The 27454-nt window shown below is 35.7% G+C and overlaps 1 protein-coding gene across 1 annotated transcript in view; it reads right to left on the bottom strand.

Moving 5' to 3' along the window:
• MAP4K3 (mitogen-activated protein kinase kinase kinase kinase 3) overlaps positions 1-27454 on the bottom strand; it is a 353947-nt gene that overhangs the window by 55223 nt on the left and 271270 nt on the right. Inside the window, exons 13-18 of the mRNA XM_007945046.2 lie at positions 25586-25664; positions 20926-20984; positions 19527-19589; positions 5255-5313; positions 833-871; positions 537-590 (exon numbers count right to left, since the gene is read on the bottom strand). Of these exons, the coding sequence (XP_007943237.1) occupies positions 537-590; positions 833-871; positions 5255-5313; positions 19527-19589; positions 20926-20984; positions 25586-25664 (353 nt within the window). The remainder of the gene's footprint in view (positions 1-536; positions 591-832; positions 872-5254; positions 5314-19526; positions 19590-20925; positions 20985-25585; positions 25665-27454) is intronic.

Raw genomic sequence — 27454 nt, 5'->3', positions numbered from 1 at the left:
GATGAGGAAATTAAGGCCCAGGGAGGTTAAGTGAGCTGATCCAAGATTACAAAATAGTGAGGTGGAATGAAAACCTATGTCCCCAACTGCTAGTCAGGTGGTCTTGCTATTCTACTGCACAGCTACATCTTTCTTAAAAAACAAAACGAAACAAAAATTCTCTAAAAAGACTAAGTACCAATGTACACAAAAGTGAAAATATTCCTCTCTTAACCATGAACACTTATATCCATATGTGCTCATTTGAAACACATCAGATGAAATTTAATCAACCATATAATCTTCTTTGTAGTTACAGTAACAATTACAGCAGCTACCAATTAGTAATTTACAACATTAAACTACAGAGAAAACTTACTATCTTTGTTAATGCTTATATAACTAGTTTATAACTAAGTTTTCTCTCCCCAAAGTTCTTTATTATCAGCTAGAATAGAGGAAAGAAAAACTGTGGTGAGCTGTCAGACAGAAGAAACCAAAATGACACCTTTCTCTTTTTACCAGGAACAGAAATGAAATAAACCTCCAGAACTTACTGTTTAGATTCATCATCATCCCCTTCATCATCTTCTAAATGTGCCACATGTCCTCTAATGAAAAAAAAAAAAAAAGGTAATTCCATTATTAAATGGACTTTACCATAACAGCTTAAAGAATTTTAGAAAATGCAGAAAGAGTGACTATAAAACACATTTTACTTCTTTCTACATCTTTATGGCATAGGTTCAGAATTTTAAAAACTCAACAATAAACCAGTTTAAACTACAGGACAAAAGGGGACATACCGATTAAGCATAAAGAATTTTAAGTGTTAATTAAATATTAAAATTACCGCTGATGTAATTCTTCTTCAACAGACTTCAGGAGACTCCTTATAAGAAAAAAAAAAGAAAGAAAGAAAAACCCAAAAAATGTAAATAAAAAGGAACATGAAGTATATATTTTCATCACTTTAAACTTACCTATAAATTTTTAATCATTATTTTTTCTATTTACTGAAAATCTGCTACAAAGATCATCTCTGGGCCTCAAAACACGTTGTATTTAATGAGGTATCTGCATTTGCTGTAGTAATACCTATTTTACATAATAATAATAAATCCTAATGCTCACTGAAAAATACCAATTCAAACAGAAGACAACTCACCATGAAATGCCACAAGAGGACCAACAAAACAATAATTGCAGGGTCATAGTCAGGCAGGGGTTTCCAGGATTATAATTTTACCCGGAACATTTTACCTGACACCTGAAATTATATTTTCTTTTTCTTCAAATAAAGAAGGTGACACATTCTTAAAAAAATAAAATAAAATCATGCTCTCAGGCAATCCTACAAAATGAAGCTCAACATGTTGGATCTCTCTGCAAAAGCATGCATGCATGTGATGTGAATACATGAATGTAGTAGCACTTTGGTTTCACAGAAGACACTCACTTACCTGAAGTATCTGTTCTCCAATGGTATACTGGCAAACACATTTACACTTTTGGGAGACTAAGCCTATATATCAGACCAGGTGTGAGGCTTTCACCATTAAGAACAGTATATAAGAACTTTGATTCTTCAGGAATGTAAGAGAGAACTCACGGCATTCCTAAAGTTCCCTTATTTTCACTGCAAGTTCATGTAGCATAGCTCCTATACTCTTCACATATAAACACTCAAATAGCCTTCTTAACGCTAATGAGATAGAAACAGGGATAAGGATAAATTAGAGGGTTAAAAGTGATCCAGCAGAAAATCTACTCTCTTCAAAAGTTTTAAGGACTTTCAATTATTTTTCCTTAGGAAAAACTAACCTTAGAATGATTAAATATATAACCAGAGAAATTAAAAGGTAAGCATATCTGTTATAAGTAATTAATAAATTTTAGCCTTCAAAGATTTTAATTAGGACCCAAACCAAAAAACTAAACCCACTACTGTCAAGTTGATTCTAACCCACAGTGACCCCCACTGGGTTTCCAAGGATGTAAATCTTTATGGAAGTATACTGCCTCATCTTCCTCCTGCGGAGAATCTTGCCACAAGATTTTTAGGTATACCATCAAGGGAGCTAAGGGTGGTGATTTGAGTTATACCCTCCAGCAAGGTGGGACTCAAGATATATACCACTTGTGTTGTGCTAACAGAAATAACCCAAGTGGATGGCTTTAACAATCAGCAGCTACTCAGCTGCTCAAGGTAAATCCCACCCACAGAGCTGACTGCTAGTCATTACAGGAAACTACTACTACCAGCTGCCCAGCCAGCTGACACCTGACCTTAACTACCAAATCACCCCAAACATGCATGGATAATAGGATTTACAATACATCACAAAATGGAGGACAATGGCTAGAAGGGCCACATCAAGCAATTCACTGCACTAGTCTACTTGCATTCCTCTTTATGGAATTTTTAGGAAATCAACAAACAAATCAAAATAAAAATGATGCCCTCAGTTATTGAATTACTACTGAATACTAAGGCAATCTAAAATGATTAGAAAATTTTGTTGAAGTAAATAAAAGTGGAAGAATGTACAAACACAGATTTAACTGATGAAATAAGGAAACTGCTATGGAGAGAAGTCTAGAATTACTACCAAAACACTCCAAGTATTTCTCCTTAGCTAAGGAGTTTGTGATGCCGGTTAGGAAATCTTTTAAAATTGCTTAACTGCCCAGAAAAACCCACAAGTACTACTCAGAAATACATTTTAAAACAAATCAGAACAAAAAAATATCCTATATTTCTAAAACTCACAAGGAGTTTCATTCATTTGTACTATTTAATTCCTGAGTTTGCTAAATTCCTTGTAGTTGCTGTTAGGTGCCAAGTTGGCTCTGATTCACAGCAACCCCTATGTATAACAGAAAGAAATGCTGCCCAGACCAGCACTATCTTCACAATGTTTAAGCCCAATGAGCAATGTTAAGCATTAAACGTTCTCAATGCTTCACAATAATTATTCCATTTCACTCTTAGAACTCTATGAGACCAGCAATATTATAATTTCCAACTTACATAAGAAAATTAAGGTAAATTCTCAAAGTCGTGTAGTTTATAGGACAAGCCAGTTCTGATTGTAGACCTGGCATTCACTACTACCACACTCTATTGTTTGTACCAGGAGCTGTGTAATTTAATTTATTCTCTTCACTATAATTTAAGTCACTAGAAGAAAGTTTTTAAAATTTTGTTGTACATTAAAAAATAAATTAGAAGTAATGTAGAGCTTTCTTTCAAAAATAGTATTTTGTTGCGCTTCACTTAATTGGTCAGAAAAATTGACCCAAATAACATCAGAATTCAAAACAAAAGACAACAACCAAGTATGCTTTCTACTTTAAAAAAAATCCTATTTAACAATTCTAATTTGACAGCTCTGTATGGTCTGGAATAGGCAGAAACCCACAAATGGAAATCTGTCTGCCTGATCACCTATGGAGAAAGTAGGAAATCCTGTGAGTTTTAAAACACTGCCTAGTCACAAGAATAAAGCAGACGTATCAATACAGTAAAAGAAGTGCTACATCCATGCTCGTGTCACATGTATGTATATACCTGTACACAAAACACAGCCAAAGGTCAAATTTTGGCCAACCTACCTTGCCAGTGATTCGTTATATAGAATACAGTTCCTTAAGCAGGGATCCAATTAATCAAAAAATGAAGGTTGGGCAAATTATTAACATTTTACCTAGCTACAGTAAATATATACTATGAATATGTCTAACAATCAGAAATTGAACAATGGGAACTTAGGAACCTTGCAAAATGTTTAGTGATAGGCTGTATTTTCCTATATTTTTACAAGTACATAGTTTTAAAAATACATTTGAAATAAACCAAAAAAAGGAAAGAACTAATTTTACCAAATTATTTAGTCTCTTAAAGTACACCAAAATTTGCTATAATAGGGTCCTTAAAACTAACAGGCTCCTGTTTAGGCAAAATAACATGGAAAACGCTTCAAAAGTTTTTATTTGATAACCCACCAATAGACAAATTTTTCTCCCTATCAACAAACTAGGACAAAAGGTAGAAAGAAATTGCAAATAGTTACTGTTTAGATAAAATTTCATTTTCCTACTATTATGGAAATTTTACATTTACTTTTTCTATTTTAGAAACCATAATTAAGGTTATTAAAAAATGCATAGTTAACCAAAGTTCAGCTTAAATCAAAACTAATGCATTTCTCTATATTGTCATTCAAAGCCATTACTCTGCATTAGAAAAATACAGTATATTTAAATAAAAAAATCAAATATTTAGCTTTATAAAATATGTAAAACTTTAATGCAATGGTTCTGGTTATTTAAATAATTATTAAAATAATCTCTACATTGCCAGGAGAGTTTTGACTATTTAAATAATATTCCTTTATAAACTAGCTTTTATAGATAATGATACTTTACCCATGATTCATGAACTGAGAGTGTATGGGGAATAGCAAAGTCTTATCTCTCATATTTTGCTAACTTAAATTGTTGAAGCTTGAAAACTGCTTTTTTTTTTTATCACTGTGCTCCTACCACTTAGATAAGTGTCTGGTATAGAACAGGCACTGAATACTTGTTGAATTTATTTCTTCCATGAATTGTTAACTTTTAAAACATTAGACATACATTTTAAGTATTACCTACTATTTGAAAGGGAGCTCTGGTAGCGTAGTGGCTAAGACACTTGCCTGCTAACCAGATGGCTGGCGGTTCAAACCCACCAGCCACTCCTCGGAAGGAAGGTTGGGCAATCCTACTTCCGTTGTGATACTGCCTCGGAAACCCAAGGAGGGGTCGCTATGAGTCAGGTTTGACTCGACGGCACATAACAACAACAACAACAACTATTTGAAAGACTAATAGCTAAAGAGATTAAAATTTGTAAATAATGTGACTACTTCTAGCTGTTTTCAGTACCCAATATGTGCAACAGACATACCAAAGCAAGTTTTGTGAGGAATAAACTGGTCAGCTTTCCAAATAAAATTAATAAATTGCTATAACATATAATTTATCTTCTGTTAGAATTTTCTTGGTTTACTGTAACAAGTTATGCCTAGAAAGTAGCTGGATATAAAAATTTAAATTCACTACCCTCATGACAATTAACCAAATGATTAACAATATAGCAAAGAAAAGTTAAAGCTTATTATAAAATATATCTACTTATCCAATATAATTTACCATCTTAAATAATAAAATATAATATTAAAGACAATTTCATTAGTATTGAATTCAAATTTAAGAGAACTTTACTTACTTGTTTGCACCTAAAAAGTAACTACCTTGATGTCCTTGTCCATATTCTAGTTGCAGATCCTAATAGTAAAAAATAAAATATTTAGTAAAACAGTAGTGTATCACATATAATGACACACTAATTATATCATTTTTGAAAGAAAAACCTCAGACACCAAATAAATCTGTATTGCTCTAAGTTCTTATAAAAGAGACATGATAGGACGTCAATAATAAAAATTTTTTAGAAGTTATTGTCCGGATTTACTAATTAATAAGTTCAGTATTATTCTGAGAATTTTTTCAAATATATGCAAGTTCAATTTTCTTTCTTGCTGCTACTGTACTTAACATAAAAATCCAATTTTAAAAAGAAAAAAGCTTAAATAAGACATTTACTCTCAAGCTATAATGAAGCAAAGACAATTAGAAAACCAACAAAAATCTTGGTTTGACTTTGTATACGTGATCTGAAGGAATTCTGTATCTATCACATTCATATACATTCACCGTTGCTTCACATAGGATAATTATTTTTGGAGATGTAAAGCAGGGTGCTATTTTAAGTAAATTCTATACATGAGCTTGTACAAGATTATAAATTGTATGAAAGAACTTTCAAGAATTTTTTTAAAGAGTGAATATTTAGAAAAACTTAAATGAATATTATTCAGGCATTTCCTCCACTATTTAACCATTTCTACTGAATGCTGCAGGGCTGTGGATTGTTAAACATTACAATTTAAAGGGGAAGAACGATACTTGTGCTATACTCAAATGGCTTCTACCACAGAAAAAACAAAATAAAGTTGCTTTTTCTTTTTTAAGCAACTGTACTTCAAGCCCTGTTTTAATCATATAGGAGAGTATTTAACATTTTAAATTAATTTAATTTTCATTAGAATATACTGTATGTAAAATATTTTGATTTTTAAAAGGAATTGCCAGATGCATGATCAGGACCTAATATAAAAGTCACTTCCTTGGAGAAGCCTTCTAAAACTGTCCCAAGCAGACAGTTACAGCCTTTGCCATGTCTCCACAGCAGTTAATACATAGTTCTCCTCCAGCATTTACCCTGCATTTTAACTAATATATTTGGAAGTCTGTAAAAATACTAAGCAGGAAAAAATAATGGTAGGCAGGTTGTAAACTCCTCAAAGGACACTATAAAATCCGTTTTACTTTCCTGCAGTCCACGGTCTAGCATAGTACCTAGTATACATGAACTACATCCTAAAAATAAGTGCTCACTTATTGTCATTTGTTTATTTTCTTATCAATAGATAACTAACATTTCAGCCTCATTAAGACACAAAATATAATTCTCGATCAAAAAACACTAAGGCCAGAAATGTAAAAGCTCTAAGCAAAACATTGCATTGGGTGAAATTCACTTTAAAATTTAAGTACTCTAAGACCTATCCAAAGAACAAAACAAAACAAGCCCCAAATAAAAAATCTAATGAATGTAAGTATCAGAATTCTGGTTTAGACCAGGCTCAAATTTTGTCTTCAATATTTGTGTTCTGTTGTGCATAATAATAAATGTTTCTTACCTGTGACAGAAAAGATAGTAAATAATGAACAAAAAAAATTTGTTGACTGTCACATTGGTCTCACATGAATTTCTAATAAAAGAACACCTATTCTCTTCAGAGCTGCCCCATATTGTTTCCAAGGCCATAATCTCTACAGAGAGAAGCCCTGTGGGTGCAGTGGTTAAGTTTTGGCTGCTAACTGAAAGGTCAACAGTTCAACCCCTGCAGGATAAAGATGTGGCAGTCTGCTTCTGTAAAAAGTGACAGACTTGGAAACCCTATGGGCAATTCTACTTTGTCCTACAGGGTCACTCAAAGTGGTAAATCAACTCAACAGCAATGGATTATTTTGGTTTTTAATTTTTATGGAAGCAGACTACCACATCTTTCTCCCAAGGACTGACTAGCGGGTTTGAACCACCAACCTTTCAGTTTGCAACAAGTGCTTAGCCACTGTAACCACCAGGATAATTTGAGATTGGAACCTTTAAACTTTGGGGTTTAGTAAAGAAAAATACTAATCTCTATGACTATACTTCTAAATCCAACCTTGTTTTCTTCACCTATAGAAACTGAGCTCTCTACCAGGCCAGCTACCTCTCCAGCTGATATCTTAAACTCTAAATCAAATGACAGCTTCCAAAAGCACACCACTGTGCAGAGCAGCCATGGGTTCTGTTAGGTAAACAGAGATGTGCTGTAATAACAGCTGCTCATCTGACCCATATCAATTAGCTGGTTGACAATAATGATTTTTTTTTTTTTTAATTGATACCATCAATGTACTTAGAAAGGCAGAGAACTGTCTAGACTAACTAAAAGAATAGTTTAATAGAAAATTGAGCCTAGGCTTACATACAGAGTAACAACTGAGCCAGGGGAAAAGTTGTAAATAAATTCAAGCCTGATAATTGAAGATGCCAACACTTATCAGAAAGGCTAAAACTGAAAGAGGCTCATTCTTTATTACAATGCCTTGTCCCTAAATCACACTACGTTTCAGCAACCATGGAACATAAACAAAAACAAAGTACTAAGCACATCATCAAGTAAACAATCACTAAATTCTTTTAATAAGTGACTAATCTTATTTAATTCAATGATTTTAACATCTATTATATGGCAGGAATTTACAGTAAATCAGATAAAGAAAGTAAGAGAAAATAAATAGGAAAGAAAGAAAAGTGAAACTAGAACATTGTTAGTAGCAATCATTTCATAAAGGTTTAGGGCAATTTGGAAGCCATTTGAAAGCTATTTTGAATTAGAAAAACACTACCAAAATTATGCTTAGAAAAGCACTCAAAACAACACTCGATAGTCATATCAAATGGCTATCTTTATAAGGTAAGCAAGAATACATTCCAGCATGCCAGGATAGGAAAAAAAAAATTAATAGCATTAATCATGCATCAATTCATTAATGAATAACTGTTTAACTACACAGTAAAGTCAAGAAATTAACAATATGGGCTCAAAATACGTAAGGGCCTAGTAGAGATTCAACCTGAAGACTCACACAAATGTTCAAGATGGTTACCCAGACTAATTAAAGTTTTTGGGTCAGAGAGTCCCAAATTCAATAGTTCATTTTAATGGCTAGGGGAGTATTTCTAAATCTAGAATGAAGCTGCTAAGAAAGCATGGTGTAAGAAAGAACTGAAAAAGAACATAGCAACTAAAGTGGAAAGGAAAATATACAGAAAATCTCATGACAGTTTTCCTTACATCCCATCAGGAGATTATAAAATCTGTATCTGATAAGAAAACAGAAAAGACCAATAGAACTGACACAGTTGCTAAAATAGTATAAAAGAAAAAAAAAATGCTTTAGCAAAAGATCTAAGCTGGAAGAGGAGAACATTTTTACTCATCAACAATGAGAAAACTATGGCAAGAATAAGGTTTTCAGCAAGGTGAATGCTTTTAATGTGGTAGATCATTTACAGAATTAATCAGGGAATAAAGCCAGGAAAATTCAAAGATTTGTATTTCTTAAAAAAGTCAGAGAAGCAAGTGGGGATGGATACCAACTGATTAATTGCTATTTTGACTAATAAAAGGAGAAGACTTACGGAGGCTAAAACTGAGTAACATGGTATTTGTGCTATAAAGTTGGAAATGAACTTCAGCAGGTAAAGTTTGACATTCTGCAAAATGTTCTATCATTGTGCAAATGTGAAATGAGATTTCCCTTGAATATCAGTCTCTTCATAATTAAAGTAAGTGACCACAAAACATAAATTTTATGGTACTAGTTTAACAGATTTTCATAAACAAAGTTGGCATTTACTGTTTCTTTTCCAGAATAACATTAACTGACTTTATTCAATTTTGACCCAATTCACAGGGAATTTTCAAGTACCTTTAAATGTTCACTGATAATATTAAGCAGGTGTACTTTTCTGACATGTATTTTTATTTTAACTGTAAGAAGAATGACTGTTACTACTTCTTCATATTCTTCCATAGCAATTAACACAGTGTTTTACACATAATTAACTTTCAATAGATTTTTCATTAGTATATAACTCAAAATCCTCAATAAAACTGGACAAATTAAAAGAAAAAAAACAGCATCCACTGAGATGGATTTGTAATACAATCTTTTAATCTAAAGACAGCATTTTGGAGAACAAATATACCAATTTTTATGGTTATGGACAAAACTCTTAGAATTTTATCTTCATGTTAGAAAGAGTTTTAGTTCGGTTTTTCAACTCAGGTAACAAATTTACTTTGTCAAAATTAAAAGACCTTTCTAATGATTGCCAATTCAACAAATCAAGCTGTTTTTCTGGCTTTATACATTATGATTAGCTGGACTTTTAGTGATTAAAAAATTATTACAGTAACAAAAATTGAGGTGTACTACTCTAAATTTATTTTTTAAAATCATAAAATGCATACACATAGCAATTAACCACACATCATTGATGACATGGAACTTTTAAGTACCCAGATCTTTAAGGGGGCCAATGTTTCCTCTGAGTCCCAAAAGATTTAGGAACAGCTAAGGTAGTCCAGGAAGTGAGCTGGCTGCAGTTTCAAACAACTAAGGGAGATCAGGAATTGAACCAGCAGTAGTATGGAACAGCTAAGGGAGACCAGGAAGTGAGTGAAGTGGGTTGGAACAAGCAAGGGAGACGGAACTTGTCTGTCAGTTTGTTGTACTGTGGTAGCTTGTATGTTACTGTGAGCATGGAGGCTATGCCACCTGTGTTTCAAACACCAGCAGGGTTACCTATGGTGGACCTGTTTCATGAAGCTTTCAGAATAAGACAGATTTGGAAGAAGGAAGAGGCCATCCGCTTCTCAAAGAATTGACCAGTGAAAACCTTATGAGTATCAGTGAAACACTGTCTGATAATATTACTGGAAAACTTGATTAATAGCCCTAAAATACTGTCCGATAGCATGCCAGAAGATGAGCTTCTCAGGTCAGAGGGCACTCAAGATATGACTGGGGAAGAGCTGCCTCATCAGAGTAAAGCTGACCTTAATGATGTGGACAGAATAAAGCTATTAGGACTTCCAGTTGCTGATGTGGTACGACTCAAAATGAGAAGAAACAGCTACAAGCATCCATTAATAATCAGAACATGGAATGTACAAAGTATGAACTGAGGAAAATTGGAAGTTGTCAGAAATGAAATGGAACGCATAAAGATCAGTATCTTAAACACTAGTGAGTTGAAATGGGCTGGTTTTGGCCATTTTGAATCAGACACCCATATGATCTACTATGTCGGGAATGACAAATTGAAGAGGAATGGCATGGCATTCATACCACAAATAATGTTCCGAGATCTATCCTGAAGTACAATGCTGTCAGTGACAGAATAATATCCATACAAATACAAGGAAGACCAGTTACTACTATTATTATTCAAACTTACGCAGCACCAATGCCAAAAATGAGTGTGATGGTTATGTTTGTGTGTCAACTTGGCTGGGCCTGACTGAGTAGCTGGGCAGCTGGTGGTAGTTATTCCCCATGATGAGATTGGCAATCAACTCCATGGTGGGATCTACCACAAGCAGCTGAGTAGCTGCCTTTGGGATGTGGTCTGCTTCCTGTATATAAGGAGAAGCCTTGGGAATGGTCTCTAGCCTATGGCATGCTTGGACCCTGCATGTAGCTGTGTCGTTGCTCAGCAGCCAGCTATGCTCTGCCGACTTTGGGACTTACAATGGACTTAAGTTAGTGGCCTGCAGTATGGTTTGGTAACATCGAGACTGTGCCTTTTTACTTGTCAACCTTGGACTTCTGAGCTTAAGCAGCTGTCTGAGTGAAGAAAGCCTCTAGCTCCAGTGGACTGGGAGCAGGAGACAGAGCTAGACCCCAAGGTTGAGGGGCTTTAACCCAGCCTCTACAGCCTGGCACTTTGAACTTGGACTTAAAAGCCTCCAAATTGTGAGAGAATAAACTCCTGTTTGTTAAAGCCATCCCATTTGTGGTATATTCCTGTCAGAGCGGCACTAGGTAACCAGAACAATGAGGAAATTGAAGATTTTCACCAACTTCTGTAGTCTGAAATTGACCAAACATACAATTAAAGATGTATCAATGATCACTGGTGATTGGAATGCTAAAGTTGGAAACAAAGACGAGTCACCGGTAGTTGGAAATAACACTGGAGACAGAAATAACACTGGAGACGGCATGATAGAATTTTGCAAGACCAACGACTTATTCATTGCAAAAACCTTTATTCAACAACACAAATGGTGGCTATACACATGGACTCGCCAGACAGAGTACACAGGAATCAGATTGACAACATCTGTGGCAAGAGGTGATGGAAAAGCTCATTATCTTCAGCCAAAACAAGGCCAGGAGCTGGCTGTGGAAAAGACCATCAACTGCTCATATGTAAGTTCAAATTGAAGCTCAAGACAATTAAAACAGGTCCACGAAAGCCAAATATGACCTTGATTATACCCCCCCTGAATTTAGAGACCATCTAAAGAATAGATTTGATGCACTGAACACCAATGACCGAAAACCAGATAAATTGTGGGAAGACATCAAGAACATCATCCATGAAAGAAAGCAAAAGGTCATTAAAAAGGAAAGGAAGAAGAGATCAAAATGGACATCAGAAGAGACTGAAACTTGACCTTGAACAGAGAGTAGCTAAAGCAAATGGAAGAAGCAACAAGACAAAAGAGCTGAATAGAAGATTTCAGAGAGTAGCTCAAGAAGACAAAGTCAATTATTATAATGAAATGTACAAAGACCTGGAGTTAGAAAACAAAGAGGGAAGAACACACTTGGCATTTCTCAAGCTGAAAGAACTGAAGAAAAAATTTAAGCTTCGATTTGCAATACGTAAAGATTCTATGGGCAAAATACTGAATGATGCAGGAAGCATCAAAAGAAGATGGAAGGAATACAGAGTCAATGTACCAAAAAGAAGTGGTCGATGTCCATTCATTTCAGGAGGGGGCATGTGATCAAGAACCAACAGCAGTGAAGGAAGAAGTCGAAGCTGCACGGAAGGCACTGGTGAAAATCAAGGCTCCAGGAATTGATGGAACACCCACTGAGATGTTTCAACAAACGAATGCTATACTGGAGGCACTCATTCGGCTATGCCAAGAGATTTGTAAGACAGCTACCTGGCCGACTGAGTGGAAGAGATCCATATTTGTACCCATTCCAAAGAAAGGTGATACCACAGAATGTGGAAATTATCAAACAGGATCATTAATCACACACATAAGTAAAATCTTACTGAAGATAATTCAAAAATGGTTACAGCAGTATATTGACAGAGAACTTCCAGAAATGCAAGCTGGATTCAGAAGAGGGTGTGGAACAAAGGATATCATTACTGATATCAGATGGATCTTGGCTGAAAACACAGAATGCCAGAAAAATGTTTAGCTGTGTTTTATTGACAATGCAAAAGCATTTGATTGTATGGATCATAACAAATTATGGATAACACTGAGAAGAATGGAAATTCCAGAACACTTAACTGTACACATGAGGAACCTGTACATAGACCAGGAGATTGTCATTCATACAGAACAAGGGGATACTGCATTGGTTAAAATTGGGAAAGGTGTGTGTCAGGGTTGTATCATTTTACCATAGTTATTCAATCTGTATGCTGAGCAAATAATCTGGAAAGCTGGACTGTATGAAGAACGCAATATCAGGATTGAAGGAAGGCTCATCAACAACCTGTGATACGTAGACAACAACTTTGCTTGCTGAAAGTGAGGATGAGTTGAAGCACTTATTGAAGATGATTAAAGACTACAGTATGCAGTATGGATTACACCTCAATATAAAGAAAACAAAAATCCTCACAACTTGACCAATAAACAGCATCACAATAAATGGAGAAAAGATTGAAGCTGTCAAAGGCTTCATATTATTTGGTTCTACAATCAACACCAATGCAAGCAGCAGTCAAGACATCAGACGACATACTGCACTGGGCAAGTCTGCTGCCAAGGACCTCTTTCATCTGCTGAAGAGCAAAGATGTCTCCTTGAAGACTGTTGTTGTTGCTGTTATGAGGCAGTATCACTACAGAAGTAGATTGCTCCATCTTCCTTCTGAGGAGTGGCTGGTGGGTTTGAACTAAGGTGTGCCTAACCCAAGCCATGGTATTTTCAATAGCCTCAGATACATGTGAGAACTGGACAATGAATAAGAAAAACCAAAGAAGAGTTGATGCTTTTGAGTTGTGATGTTGGTAAAGAATATTGAAGTACCATGACTGCTAAAAGAACTAACAAATCTTGTCATGGAGGAAGTGAAGCTGTAATGCTCCTTGGAAATAAGAATGGCCGGAATTCACCTCACCTACTTTGGTTATGTTGTCAGAAGGGATCATTCTCTGGAGAAGGATATCATGCTTGGCAAAGTGGAAGGTCAACAAAAAAGGGGAAGGTCCTCAACAAGACAGATCGAAATAGTGGCTGCAACGATGGGATAATGATAGTAAATGAGCTAATACATGTGAAGTGTTTAGAATAATGCCTGGTCCATAAAGTGCTCTAGAAAGTATTAGCTACTATTATTGTTGTTGTTGTTATGTGCCATTGAGTCCGACCCGACTCATAGCGACCCCTCCTTGGGTTTCTGAGGCAGAAATGATTGCCCAAACTTCCTTCCGAGGAGTGGCTAGTGAGTTTGAACCGCCAGCCTTCTGGTTAGCAGTCAAGTGCCTTAGGCACTATGCTACCAGAGCTTCTATTATCATTAGGAATGAGTTTTTTCAGGTTGATTTTATGGTGGACCAAAACTTTATTCATCCCCCTTCTACCAACCAAAATCAAACCCACTGCCATCACATTGACTGCGACTCACAGTGACCACGACTCGGTTTCCAAGGCTGTAAATCTTTACCGAGTAGATAGCCTCATCTTCCTCTCATGGAGCAGCTGGTGGGTTTAACTGCCAAACTTTTAGTAAGCAATCAAGTGCCTTATCCACTACTCCACCAGAGCTCCTCCCTCTAGCCCCCTCATCCTTTCTCCCTTACCTCACAAGATGGCTCTCTGTTCAAAACCCTTCTCGGTCACGAGAACCATGCTAGGTATCATAACAAACTCCTTATCACTAGGGGTGTGGTAGAAGTAGTACGGGGTGTACTGTGGAAAACGAGCCACAATAACTTGTTCAAATTACTAGGCTAGTTCCACATAAAGGTACAGAAAAGAATATTTATAACTCTAAATTATTATGTTTCTGTGTTATTTTGTTGTGTTTCTTGCATGTAGCTTACCAATAAAAACAGAGTTAATTTAAACTTTTTATTTGGTTGCCTTTTATTTCCACAACAGATTTCACTAACTGTCATTCTAGCCTGTTATGTGCTGTCAAGTCAATTCTGACTCATAGGACCCTACATGACAAGAGTAGAACTGCCCTATAGTGTTTCTTAGGTTGTAATCTTTACAGGAATTGATGGTCTGATCTGCAGTCAGCCCATGGCCTCATTCTGACTGATACTGACTTTTACCATCATACCTTTGCACAGAGGTAGTCATCTGATTCCTGTGTATTCCATACAAGAAAACAAAAGGTCATTAAAATGACAGGCAAGAAAGATTAATACCAAAATAGACGTCAGAAGAGACGCTAAAACTTGCTCTTAAATACACAGCAGATAAAGTGAATGGAAGAAATGGTGAAGTAAAAGGTCTCAACAGAAGATTAAAAAGGGTGGTTTGAGAAGACAAAATAAGGTATTATAATGAAATGTGCAATAACTTGGAATTAGAAAACCAAACGGGAAGAACATGCTTGGCATTTCTCAAAAATGCTGAAAGGACAGAAGAAAAAATTCAAGTTTCGAGTTGCATTACAAAGATTCCATGGGCAAAATACTGAATGTTGAAAGAAGCATCTAAAGAAGATGGAAGACACAGTCACTGAAACAAAAAGAACTGGTCAATGTTCTACCATTTCAGGAGGTAGCATATGATCAACAACTGATGGTACTGAAGGAAGAAGTTCAGGTTGCACTGAAGGCACTGGTGAAAACCAAGGCTCCAGGAATTGACTGCTTACCTACTGAGATGTTTCAACAAACAGATGTAACACTGGGAGCACTCATTCATCTATGCCAATAAATTTGAAAGACAGTTACCTGGCCAATCAACTGGAAGAGATTCAAGTCTGTGCCCATTCCAAAGAAAGGTGATTCAACAGAATGTGGAAATTATCACACAGTATCATTAATATCACATGCAAGTAAAATTTTGCTGAAGATAATTAAGAAACAGTTACAGCAGTACATTGATAGGGAACTGCTAGAAATTCAAGCTAGATTCAGAGAAGGACATGAAAATAAGGGTATCATTGTCAGATGGACCTTGGCTGCAAGCAGAGAATACCAGAAAGATGTTTACCTATGCTTTACTGACTACCCAAAGGAATTAGACTGTGTGCATCGTAATAAATTATGGGTAACATTGCAAAGAATAGGGATTCCAGAGCATTTAACTGTGCTCATGCAGAACTTGTACACAGATCAAGAGGTAGTTTTTCAAACAGGAGGAGATACTGAGTTTTAAAATCAGAAATGGTAACACATCAGGGTTGTATCCTCTCACTATACTTATTCAAACTGTATGCTGAGCAAATAATCTGAAAAACTAGAGTATATGAGGAATCAGGATTGGAGGAGGACTCATTAACAATCTGTGATATGCAAAGGACACAACCCTGCTTGCTGAAAGTGAAGAAGACTCAAAGCACTTACAGTGCTTTTATACAAACAATGCACTTGTTATACAGTTTTTAATAAGTTATGCAATATCCTTGTGTGCTACTTTCTTATGAGCACAATGCATGTTATATGCATGTGTCTTTCATTTACAAGGACACATGACATGCAAAACAAATAAGGTACTGAAGATTAAAGACTACAGCCTTCAATATAGATGACACCTCAATATAAAGAAAACAAAAATCCTCACAAATGGACCAGTAAGTAGCATTAAGACAAATGGAGAAAATTCTGAGGTTGTCAAGGATTTAATTTTTCTTGGATCCACAATCATCAACCATTGAAGTAACAGTCAAGAAATCAAACAATGTACATTGCCTTGGGCAAATTTGCTGCAATAGACCTCATTAAAATGTTAAAAAGCAAAGATGTCACTCTGAGAACAAAAGTGTTCCTGACCCACACCATAGTATTTTCAATTGCCTCATATGCATGTGAAAACGAGACAATAAATAAGGATGACTGAAGAAATGATGTCTTGAGTTATGGTGTTGGCAAAGTATATTTAATACACCACTGCCTGCCTGAAGAATAAACAAATCTGTCTTGGAAGAAGTACAGCCAGAATGTTCCTTAAAACTGAGGATGGCAAGACTTAATTTTACTTTGAACATGTTTTGAATTTCGGAAGAAAGACTTCATCCTTGGTAGAGGGTGAGTGAAAAAGACCCTCAACAAGATGGATCAACACAGTAGTTGCAACAACGGGCTCAAGTATAGCAATGATTCTGAGGATGGTGCAGGATCAGGCAGCATTTTGTTTTTTTCATACGTTAAGGTTGGTGAGTCAGAACCTACTTGATGGCACCTAACAACAACAATCCTTACAAGAACAGACTGCCAAGTCTTTTGTTCTAAGAACCCACTGGTCAGTTTGAACCATGGGCCTTTCAGTTAGCAAGCACCCAAGTGCTTAAACACTACATTACCCTAACTCTGAAACTCTGAAGAATGTTTCAATCCAGAAATCATTTTTTCTTAAAACATTCCATCTCACTCGCAGTACTTTGATAGGGAACTGCCAGAAATTCAAGCTGGATTCAGAAGAGGACATGAACTATGGGTATGGACCATATTTTCACAAATTCTCAACACTCACACTTTCTGACCTTTCTAGGCCATTGGAAACATCTCATTTTCTCTTGTGATAGTGCATGGACTCACTCATCTCCTAGGTTTTCAACTGTTTCTTTCTTTCTTTCTTTTTTCTTTTTTTTATTGTGATTTGGGTGAAGATTTACAGAGCAAATTCACTTTCCATTCAGCAGTTCACATACACTTTCTCTCATGACTTTGGTCACAGTTTACCACAATGCAACAGCTCCCCTCCCACTTCCTCCTCATAGTTACCTCTTCCCTGTGTCCATCCCTCCATGCACTCCTGGCCCCCTGAACGTTCTCCCTGTGCATAAACAGCCCTTCTTTCTCCCATGATTGTTCTCTCCAAGGAGTATATCTACCTCAGGTAAATGTTTAACTCATATGCCTGTCTTTTGTTTGGCTGGAAGCCACAGTGTGGGTTCAATTCCAGACCTGAGGGGCAGCTAGGGGCCATAGTCTCAGTGATTCCACCAGGCTCTATCAGACCAGCAAACCTGGTGCCCCATCCACTTTTTTTCCTAAATGACTTTGAGTTTTCTTCCACATTGTTCTCCCTCCCTCTCTATCCAGGATCTCCTATATAGATTGCCCTCCGAGTGGTTGACTGTGGTAGCCAGGCACCATCTAGTTCTTTTGGTCTCATAGTTGTATAGGCTGTGGATCACATGGTGTACCAGTCGCTAGGACTAATTGTTTCCATGAATCTTTGGGTTTCTTCATTCTTCTTTGCTCTGGACAAAGAGAGACCTATCGTCGCATCTAGATGGCTGCTTGTAAGCGTTTAAGATCCCAGTTGCCATTCAGCTAAGTAGGAGGTGGAACAATGTTTTGTGTAGTATGTTATGCTAATTGAGCTTGATGTCACCTGTGACTATGGTCCTGCGCCCACAGGTTCAACTACTCAGTTCCTCTGGGTAGCTGGCTGTGACCAAGAAGTGACTACAACCTTGTCCCTTGTCAGTTCTTACTATACACCTGGGAATTCAGATCATACAAATACACTTATAGGACCATCGTCTGCCAACCCTATACATGATCTTGGGTACGTTCCCTGCTTCATAGACATACCTGTCTATCCATCTCCACTCACCTCCGATGTTGGTTCTACCTCTGATTACTAAACATAGGCATTATGCAATATGGTAATCATTTTCTGCCCTCTTCTTCAAACCTAACTATGGAGAACACACGCGATGGCTTCATCTATCCTTTCCTCACTGATGATAAATCCACATCTTCTGAGTTATTGCCACACTTCTAATAGTATGACAGTTCCCACATTTATTTCATTGAAAATTAGGAGGTATTTCTCTCTCTCTTCTTGAAGAATCTATAGTGGTTCCTATACACTACTGAAATTAGTTTCCCCTAAACCCAAGGAGGGGTCGCTATGAGTCGGGTCCGACTTGACGGCACATAACAACAACAACAACAACAACAAACCTAAATAAGCCACATTAACCCAAAAGCTCTTTGTTTTCTCTGATCTCCTTAGAACCTATTACAGGTTAGCTTCTTCATAGAGGCAATCCATTACATATTTTGATCCATGGCTATGAGTTTTCATGTGTCGTTTTTTTGCCCAACAAGACTGTAACTAAAGAAAGAAGTTATGTTTTAAATCTCTTTTATTTTCTATAAACGTTACAGGGTATAAATTTAAGTATTCATATACAGACTCATTCAAGTCAACAGCATTGAAAGAGAGATGTTATAAAGGCAGAGAGGAAGGAAAGCATAGGAAAATTCCACTTAAAACGCCTAAGAGTGGAATCTGGGAGTAAATATGGGGGAAACAATGGGTTCTGTCCATTAAAAAGTACTATTTATTTAACATTTATCAGAGTTAATTTCTCATTTTTAAGATGATCTTAATATTTATAACTTCAAGGATGCATTATAATCCAAATTTTGGCCTGAGAATAGTGGACGTTATATAATGTGGCCAAATTAAAATTTCATTTCAGATTGATTTTATTGTTAATTAGAGGGTAAGTCATTTTAAAAACTATACTTATAATCTCTAGTTTGTTAAAACAAGTCACATTAAAACTGGACATTTTTATAGGAAAATATAATCTTTATAAAAAACACTCACATTTTAGTGAAAAAATGAAACAGTAATGTTTTTCATTAAAAAAAGGAAAAACATTTGTCTTTATTACTACAGTACTATCACATATATGAGTAGGTATATTTTTTTAACTTGTGAAAAAAATACTACAATACTTAACATATGAAAGCTTGTAAAATGACAGTAACTTATAAAACAATGCTTAAAATAGTTCATTAAAACTGAATTTAAAATGTTTGATCTTAAAAAAAAAAACCCAAAAAACAATAAATAGGACTAAAACAATGCTGACAAAGAAAATCAGAAGATAAGAAATACCAGATTAGATCTTGCAGTGTAGTATATTTCTTCTGAACTGTCGAAAAAACCATCACTGTCGGGCTGTTTAGCAGACAGAGACCAAGAAACCCAAGTTATTCACACTTAGACTAAAAGCCACATTCATAAAGGGAAATTTTCACAAGTGGAGTAAGTCCTGCTAACATGATTTTATTAAAGCAAATATAAAGTCAAATGATATTAAGCAGTTTCTACAAAAAGCAACATTGCAACACCATTGCTCTATAATGCAGTTACTAAATTAGTATAGAATTTAAATACATGCAATGCCAACTTAAAAAGAGAAACAAAATAAACTCAAACTGCCTTTAAAAATTACAATTAGCATTTATAAACCTCATGCGTACATTTTCTTCTCAACTTTTTCCATCTCTCTACATAAATGTCAAGTTTAAGTATTCTAGTATGATCATTTTAAGAATTTTCCTTTAACCTTCCCTTTCTCCAGCTGGTATACACTAACTTAAAATATCTCTAAAATAAAAGCTAACGATTCTCTTTGTATATCTTTACTTTAAACTAGTCAAGTGGGTTAAAATAAATATTAAATTTCTTTTTAACAAAAGTGCCTACTTAAATTCTTAGTATTTATTAATAGCCACTTTCTTCTCATTATTAAATAGAAAAGAAACAAAATGAAACACATAACCTGGAGTTCTGGCAAAGTAATTTCATTAGACTTAATATTTGTTAATTTGGTTTTTATAGTCTCATATTTTAATTCTTCCACAGAATATTAACATCTCAAATATCTAGAAAGCATTTTGCTTCTAAAACTCTATCTAAAATATTATCATGTATTTGGGGAAGAGTATCTGAAACAATAACTAAAGAATCATGAAAATAATGCTAATGCAGTTCGCAAGCCTGAAATCAATGACAAACCTAATCTACTGATGTACTATGTATGCCTAGTATCTCCCGAATTTTAACACTCTAAGCAGATTTTATCTTACCCTGATGTTTAGAAAACTGGCTTCCAATATTAAAAGACTGCTCATAAATTTACTGAGATGTACTTTTTACTAGTACATCATTCTAGTTTAACACTTTGGCATTTATCCTTAAACATATACATAAGAAGCCTCATAAAACTGAAAAACAAAAATGACAAAAAGTATTTAAAAGATCAGCCTTAAAAACATGTAATCAAAAAAATGGCAAAGCTACTAAGTTGCACTTAAAATAATTTTGAAAATATTGTACTTCAGCAACACAGATTTATTTATTCTTAATTTTAAAATTACTTACCTTTCTGCTTCCCCCATATACTTTTGAAAATACTAATAACTAGAAATTTCAGTCAGTACCAATATGTCACAAAGCCAAATTAAAACATTTATTTTCAGAGTCAACATTCTAAGATTACACTACTTACAAGTTCATGATGTGGTTCTGTCTCTTTCCTTAAGGGTGCATCAAATTTTACTTGACCAACTGAAAAACAAAAGGGAAGTCAGAATCTGTTACTATATTCTTGATATAATAATTTAAAAAGTTACTCCAAGGCAAAATACATTCAATTTAATCGTCTATCATACACCTGATTACAATCCAAAGACTTAAATAAAAAATGTGTTAGCTGGAAAAAGCCCAAGAAAGCGCAAAGTCTGTCAAACAACCAGTTAATCCTAGGCCTTTTCCATAGTGGGGGGGAGAAAAAAAGTATGATGAGGAAAATTAAATCATACTCTAACTTGCTACCTGCTACAATATAAAATAGGGATAATCTTGACTTAGGGTGTAGGGGGCAGACAGCAGTTCATGGGGAGTACTTGTAGAAGGTACCTGCAAGACAGCTCCCGTTGATTCCTGCCCCCTGAGATTTACAATCTTGTGTAGGTCCCTTCTACATTATACCAGGGCAGGTCTGTGTGATCTAAAGAACACCACAGAAGGGATGATATATAACTTCCATGATATCACTTCTGTCTTGGACTCTCTCTTTCTCTCAGATTACCTGCTCTCTATAAGCCGTATTTGCACAGCCACACAGCAAGGAACTGAAGCCTCCAGCAACAACATGTGCACAGGCTTAGAAACAAATCCTGCAGCCCAGTCAAGCCTTCAGATGACTGCAACCCCAGCTGATATTTTGCCTACAATCCTATAAGAAACCCTGAGCCAGAATCACCCAATTATAAACTGCCCTGGATTACTGACCCTCAGAAACTGTGTGAGATAATAAATTATTACTTAAAGCCACTAAGTTTTGGGGTAACGTGTGACATTGCCATTAACAGGCAACATACACTACTACAGCTAAGCATAAAGTAGTAAGAGAAAATATAAGGCAATTGTACTACAGTCAGTCACCTTTTCCTCTACTATTTGAATGTAGTGACTGTTTCCTTACATTTACCTTTAATATCTCATTATTATCATCTGTTTTTACAATCAGGGTTAAAAATTCAAGAACACTGAGATAAAAGTAGAGGCACAAAGACAAAAAAGAAAAAAATTAGACAGTCACAAAGATTAAAGTTCACCAAGTCATAACTTCAGCCAAGATAACAATTCCCAATCAAGGTAGGGGTAAAGTGAGGTTTAAAAGCATAATCACTTTTATAACTGTTTTGATTTTTAACTTAGTGTATAAAATGTATTTTGAAATGCTATCACCAATTAAACAGACCATGGGATTTGAGTATTTTGCAATAGAATGCCAAAAAGCAAAAAAGGTTAATAAATACCACTCTGTAAAATCTCCAGTTTGTGTGTGTATAGCTATTATGACCCTGATAACAAATTTTGGCCCTTAAAGATAAATAAGCTCTGTAAGAATGAGCTCTTTAAAACACTGCAAGATAACCTTTAGTAAGGTATTAAAATTAACTTATGCATCATCTTGATAGAGGCCTACTGAATAGCTCTCACCTATACTATCATCAAATGGCAAAGTGAAACCTGCCATGAAGTTACACCAGGGTGGTCTTCTGCATCTATCTACACGCACACATGCCTGCCTCTCCCAGCAGATTGTGTAATCACTGACTAGAGGGGTACAGAGATGTTGTCTTATCAACTTTAACAACAAAGGCAGAGCTGTTAATCATAGCTGGTATTCTGTATTCTGTGGACAGACGATGTGTTCCCAGAAAGGGGAAGCCTAAAACAAAGTCCCTAAGGAGATTCATTCTCCATACATACAAGACTGTATCATTCTTCCAGTCTCTTCGAAATTCCCTAAAGTTATTACAAGTTTCTGTCACATAATCCTCCAGCTACCATTCAAAAAGCTGTTGGTAAATCAACCCAGGCTGCAGGGCTGTTTCTAAAACTGAACCATACCCACTGTCATCTAGTGGATTCCAACTCATACTCACCCCCTCTGGGTTTTTCAGGTGGTAAATCTTTACAGAAGTAGATTGCCCCATCTTCCATCTGCAGAGTGGCTGGTGGCTTTGAATTGCCAACCTTCTGGTTAGCAGTCGAGTGCCTTAGGCACTGTGCCACCAGAGCTCCTTGTAGGGCTACTGATGACACTCTTAATAATGTTAAAAATAATAGTAAAAAAAAAACCTTCTATATATCTATCTGTCTTTGTCAATTGGTCGTTACCTCTGTTTCCTTTATAATTTCCTTGAAGGTCTCTCAAGGTACCCACTATACAATTTACATTTTAATATGTGGAAGAAAACTCCTTAGATTCTTTGAGACAGCTCCAGCATTATCACTTCTTGACCATTCATTAGCCATTGTGGTCAAAACTGATCATACTATGGCAGACAAGTGGAGCCATAGTGAAGTAAAAACACATTCTACAAAATATTCACAACTCTACAAAACACAATCAATGCAAGATAAAACCAAAAACCAAACCAATTGCTCTCAAGCTGATTGACTTATGGTGGTCTCAGATGTGTCACAATAGAACTGTGCTCCATAGAGTTTTCAATGGCTGGTTTTTGAAAGTAGATAATCAGGTGTTTTTTCCCAAAATGAGCCTCCAACCTTTCAGTTATAGCAGCTGAGCACATTAACTATTTATACCACCCAGGGTTTCTGACTTAGAACAGAGAGTACAAAATGTTCATTGGCTGTGAGCGTTGGCAGTATGTTTTCTCAACCATTTCCTTAAAGGCATTTAATATATACTAAAATCTGATTTTAACACACTATGAAGGCTCCTCACTTCTCTGCAGCAAGTCCACCAAGATTGTCTGCATTGCTTGGTCACCTTTTATGCATTAAAAGGTTTCCCAATAACACAAAAATTAAATGGTAGAGAAGAGACAGAAGTCACAGCAGAATAAATAAGGTGCAAAACACACTCAACTTAAACTAATACAGAATGCAAATGGCTTAGATAACTGGTTCTCAAACTTTCTACTCTGAAGACCCCTTTATATTCTTAAAAATTATTCAGGATTTCAAGGAATTTTTGCTTAAGGGGGGTTAATCTATTGATATTTGCCATATTAGATGTTAAAACTAGGAAAAATGATAAGTATTTCTTAATCCTTTAAACATATTTATAGAAATATATTTTATTATTTTGACAAAACAAAAATTTTACCGAGAAGACTGTCATAGGTCGTATTTTTGCAAATCTCTTTAATGTCTAGCTTAATACAAAACAGTTGGATTCTTATACATACTTTTGCATGTAATCAGCTGCCACATTACACATCATACAGCCCCTGTAGCCCACTGAACACTGAGAGAATAAAAAGTTTTTTTTTTTTAAAAAGGGACAGATAATGATTTAGGATTATTAGGAAAATAGTTTTAATCTTTTGGACCCTTTGGAAGGAACTTGAGGACTCCCAGGGCTTCAAAACCACATTCTGGTATACCAATACTACCAGCACAAAACTTTGCCCAAGAACTTAATACACAGCGTATGGTCAAGCCAGAATCTCAAGGGAAGATTCACAAAGGCCTTCTATTCTGAAGGCCACACAAGTGTACTAAGATGTTTATTTAAATGGGGCAGTGTTTGTGAAAGAACACTTGGCTGGAAGATAGGAGATAGAGGGCTTGCTGTTAAATCAGTGTATGACTCCAATTAACAGGCAAATTTCTTCCCCTCTGCATTTTATTTTTATTTCCTATCAAATAGTGATAGTGCTTGCCCTGCTTACTTTACCCAGCTTCTGACATGATGAGATGGACTCATCTCAATTACAGCATGAAATGTATTATTGCTATCATTATTCATCTAGCCCCAAATTGACAAAACTTTCATAACAGCTGTTATCTCAAATTTCCACATTATCTAATTTTAGTTAGGTGATTTTGGATTTCAGGTCTCGCGGATCAATCTTTAACTTATGAGAACTGTTATAAGTCTGACTGTATTACATTAGCATTCTAAACCATAGGGTACAAACCCTTCTAAGGAAAAAAAAAATTAGTTCAGAGATTCCTGCTGGCAGAATTTACCACTGATGAGCTAACAGTATAGAATTAGGTCCTGTGTGAAAGAATGGTCTTTACCAGTGGGCTCATAACCTGGCAATTCATAAGAACTACCGGAGAGCTATTTTAAAATAGTCCCTGGGCCCACTCAAGGCCCACTGAATTGAGATCTGTAGAAAAGTGGGGCCTGAGAATGCCACTTTAAGAAACTTCTAGGTTACTCAGAAGTTAAGCCAGTTTGCAGACTTCTACCTCTCCTTGCTACTCAAAACTTGGTCCTTGGACCACCAGCATCCACAAAATCTGGGAATGTTAGAAGTAATAAACCTCAGATCCCACCTCACATGTACTGAGTCAGAAATAACAAGCTCTCTAGGTGAGTGATATTCACATTAAAGTTTAAGAAGCATTGCTTTGTATTAGTATCCTGCCTATTTCAGGAAATTTATTCCTGCATTCGAACATTACCAACATAAATAATCCCCATCAACCAGAAAATTTCCAGGAATAAGGAAAATAAAATTCTTACTGCCTTAATTAAACTTTACCCTTAAAAGTGTTTAGTAAGAAAAAGTATTTGGAAGAAAATGAAATATAAGTAATAATAACTAAATAGGAACTTAAAAACTTATTTTCCATTGTTAAAGTTTGAACTGTATGTAGCATGTACTTACAGTTTATCTCTGAACGTGTTTTTTCTTCTCTTACATTTCTACTTGTTGAGTGAATTCTATGTGGTACAGCAACAAGAGGCTAGGAAAAAAAAAAAAACCAACAATACATGGTATTCAATAATCAAGTCACAGTTTGGTCCACAAAATTACCCAAATATGGAAGACATGTGAATATCTTTGGATATACTTAATTTTAAAGTGAAAGTAGGAACAAAATACAATAGTTTTTGAAATATTGGGTGGAAAAAAAGGCAACTACATTAGTATCTCAAACTATGAGGGTAAAAATATAGTTATTATTATCTAACATAAATTGCTTATACTAGAGAGAGGACTTAACTAGATTATTAAAAACATAACTAGATTACAGTTGTTGTGAAATCAAACACAAGACATAACATAGTTTGCTCATTTGTATGTGCAACATTAGACTTGTTTACACTCATTTTACAAGGAAGAATCAAGTACATTAATATGCACCTACTCTGACAAGAAGGAATTCTAAAGGGAAAGAGAAAAGATAGCAGTACAAAGATTACATTTGCATTATCATCTAATGATTACTTTTAAGGTTTATTCTTCAATGTACCTAAACATTTTTAAAAACAATACTTAACATGTATGTGTGTTTGTGTGTGTGTATACACATATGGTTGGTAAATACATCATATTTGGTAGAGAGTCAGTGAAAACAAGGGAAACCCTCAATGAGACAGACTGACATAATAGCTACAATAATGAATTCATATACCAACGATCATGAAGACAGAGCAGGACTAGGCAATCTTTTACTCTCTTATATATAATGTCACCATTGAGTTGGAGCTGATGCAACAGTGACTAAGAAACAGCACATATATATGTACTTATAAACAATTCAATAAGGGAACATGGAGTGGGTCCATTTTTGCCAAAAGTTCAACTATATTGGTTTTAAGTTATTGTTGTTGTTGTTAGGTGCCATCGACTCAGCTCCGACTCTTAGCAACCCTATGTACAATAGAATGGAACACTGCCTGGTCCTGAGCTAGTCTTATAATCCTTCATATACCTGAGCCCGTCATTGTAGCCACTGTGTCAATTCATCTCATTGAGTTCCTTGCCCTTCCTCACTGACCCTCTACTTTACCAAGGATGATATCCGTCTCCAGGGAATGGTCCCTTCTGACAACATGACCAAAGTAAGTGAGACAAAGTCTGGCCATTCTCGCTTCCAAAGAACACTCTGGCTGTATGTCTTCCAGGACAGATTTGTTAGTTCTTTTGGCAGTCCATGGTACTTCCAGTATTCTTTGCTAACACCACAAGTCAAAAGCATCAACTCTTCTTTGGTCTTTCTTATTCACTACCAGCTTTCACACATGCATATGAGGTAACTGAAAATACTACAGCTTGGGTTAGGCCCACCTTAGTCTTCAAAGAGACATTTTTGCTCTTCAGCATTTTAAAAATATCTTTTGCAGCATATTTTCCCAGTGCAATATGTTGTGTGATTTCTTGACTGCTGCTTCCACTAGTGTTGACTGTGGAACCAAGTAACATGAAATCTTTGACAACTTCAATCTTATCTCCATTTATCATGATGCTGCAACTGGTCCAGTTGTGAGGATTTTCATTTTCCTTATGTTGAGGTGTAATCCATACTGCAGACCGTGGTCTTTAATTTTCATCAGTGCTTTAAGCCATCCTCACTTTCAGCAAGCAAAGTTGTGTCATCTGCATATTGCAGGTTGTTAATGAGTCTTCCTCCAATTCTTTTTTTTTTTATTAGGATTTGGGTGAAGATTTAGAGAGGAAATTCACTTTTCATACAGCAGTTCACATATACTTTGTCTCATGTCATTGACCAAAATTTACAATGCAGCAGCT

This window comes from Orycteropus afer, unplaced genomic scaffold (genome assembly GCF_000298275.1).
Source record: "Orycteropus afer afer isolate SDZICR_OR568_19922 unplaced genomic scaffold, OryAfe1.0 scaffold00131, whole genome shotgun sequence".
Lineage (NCBI taxonomy): Eukaryota > Metazoa > Chordata > Mammalia > Tubulidentata > Orycteropodidae > Orycteropus > Orycteropus afer.
This window is presented reverse-complemented; position numbering and strand designations above follow the sequence as displayed.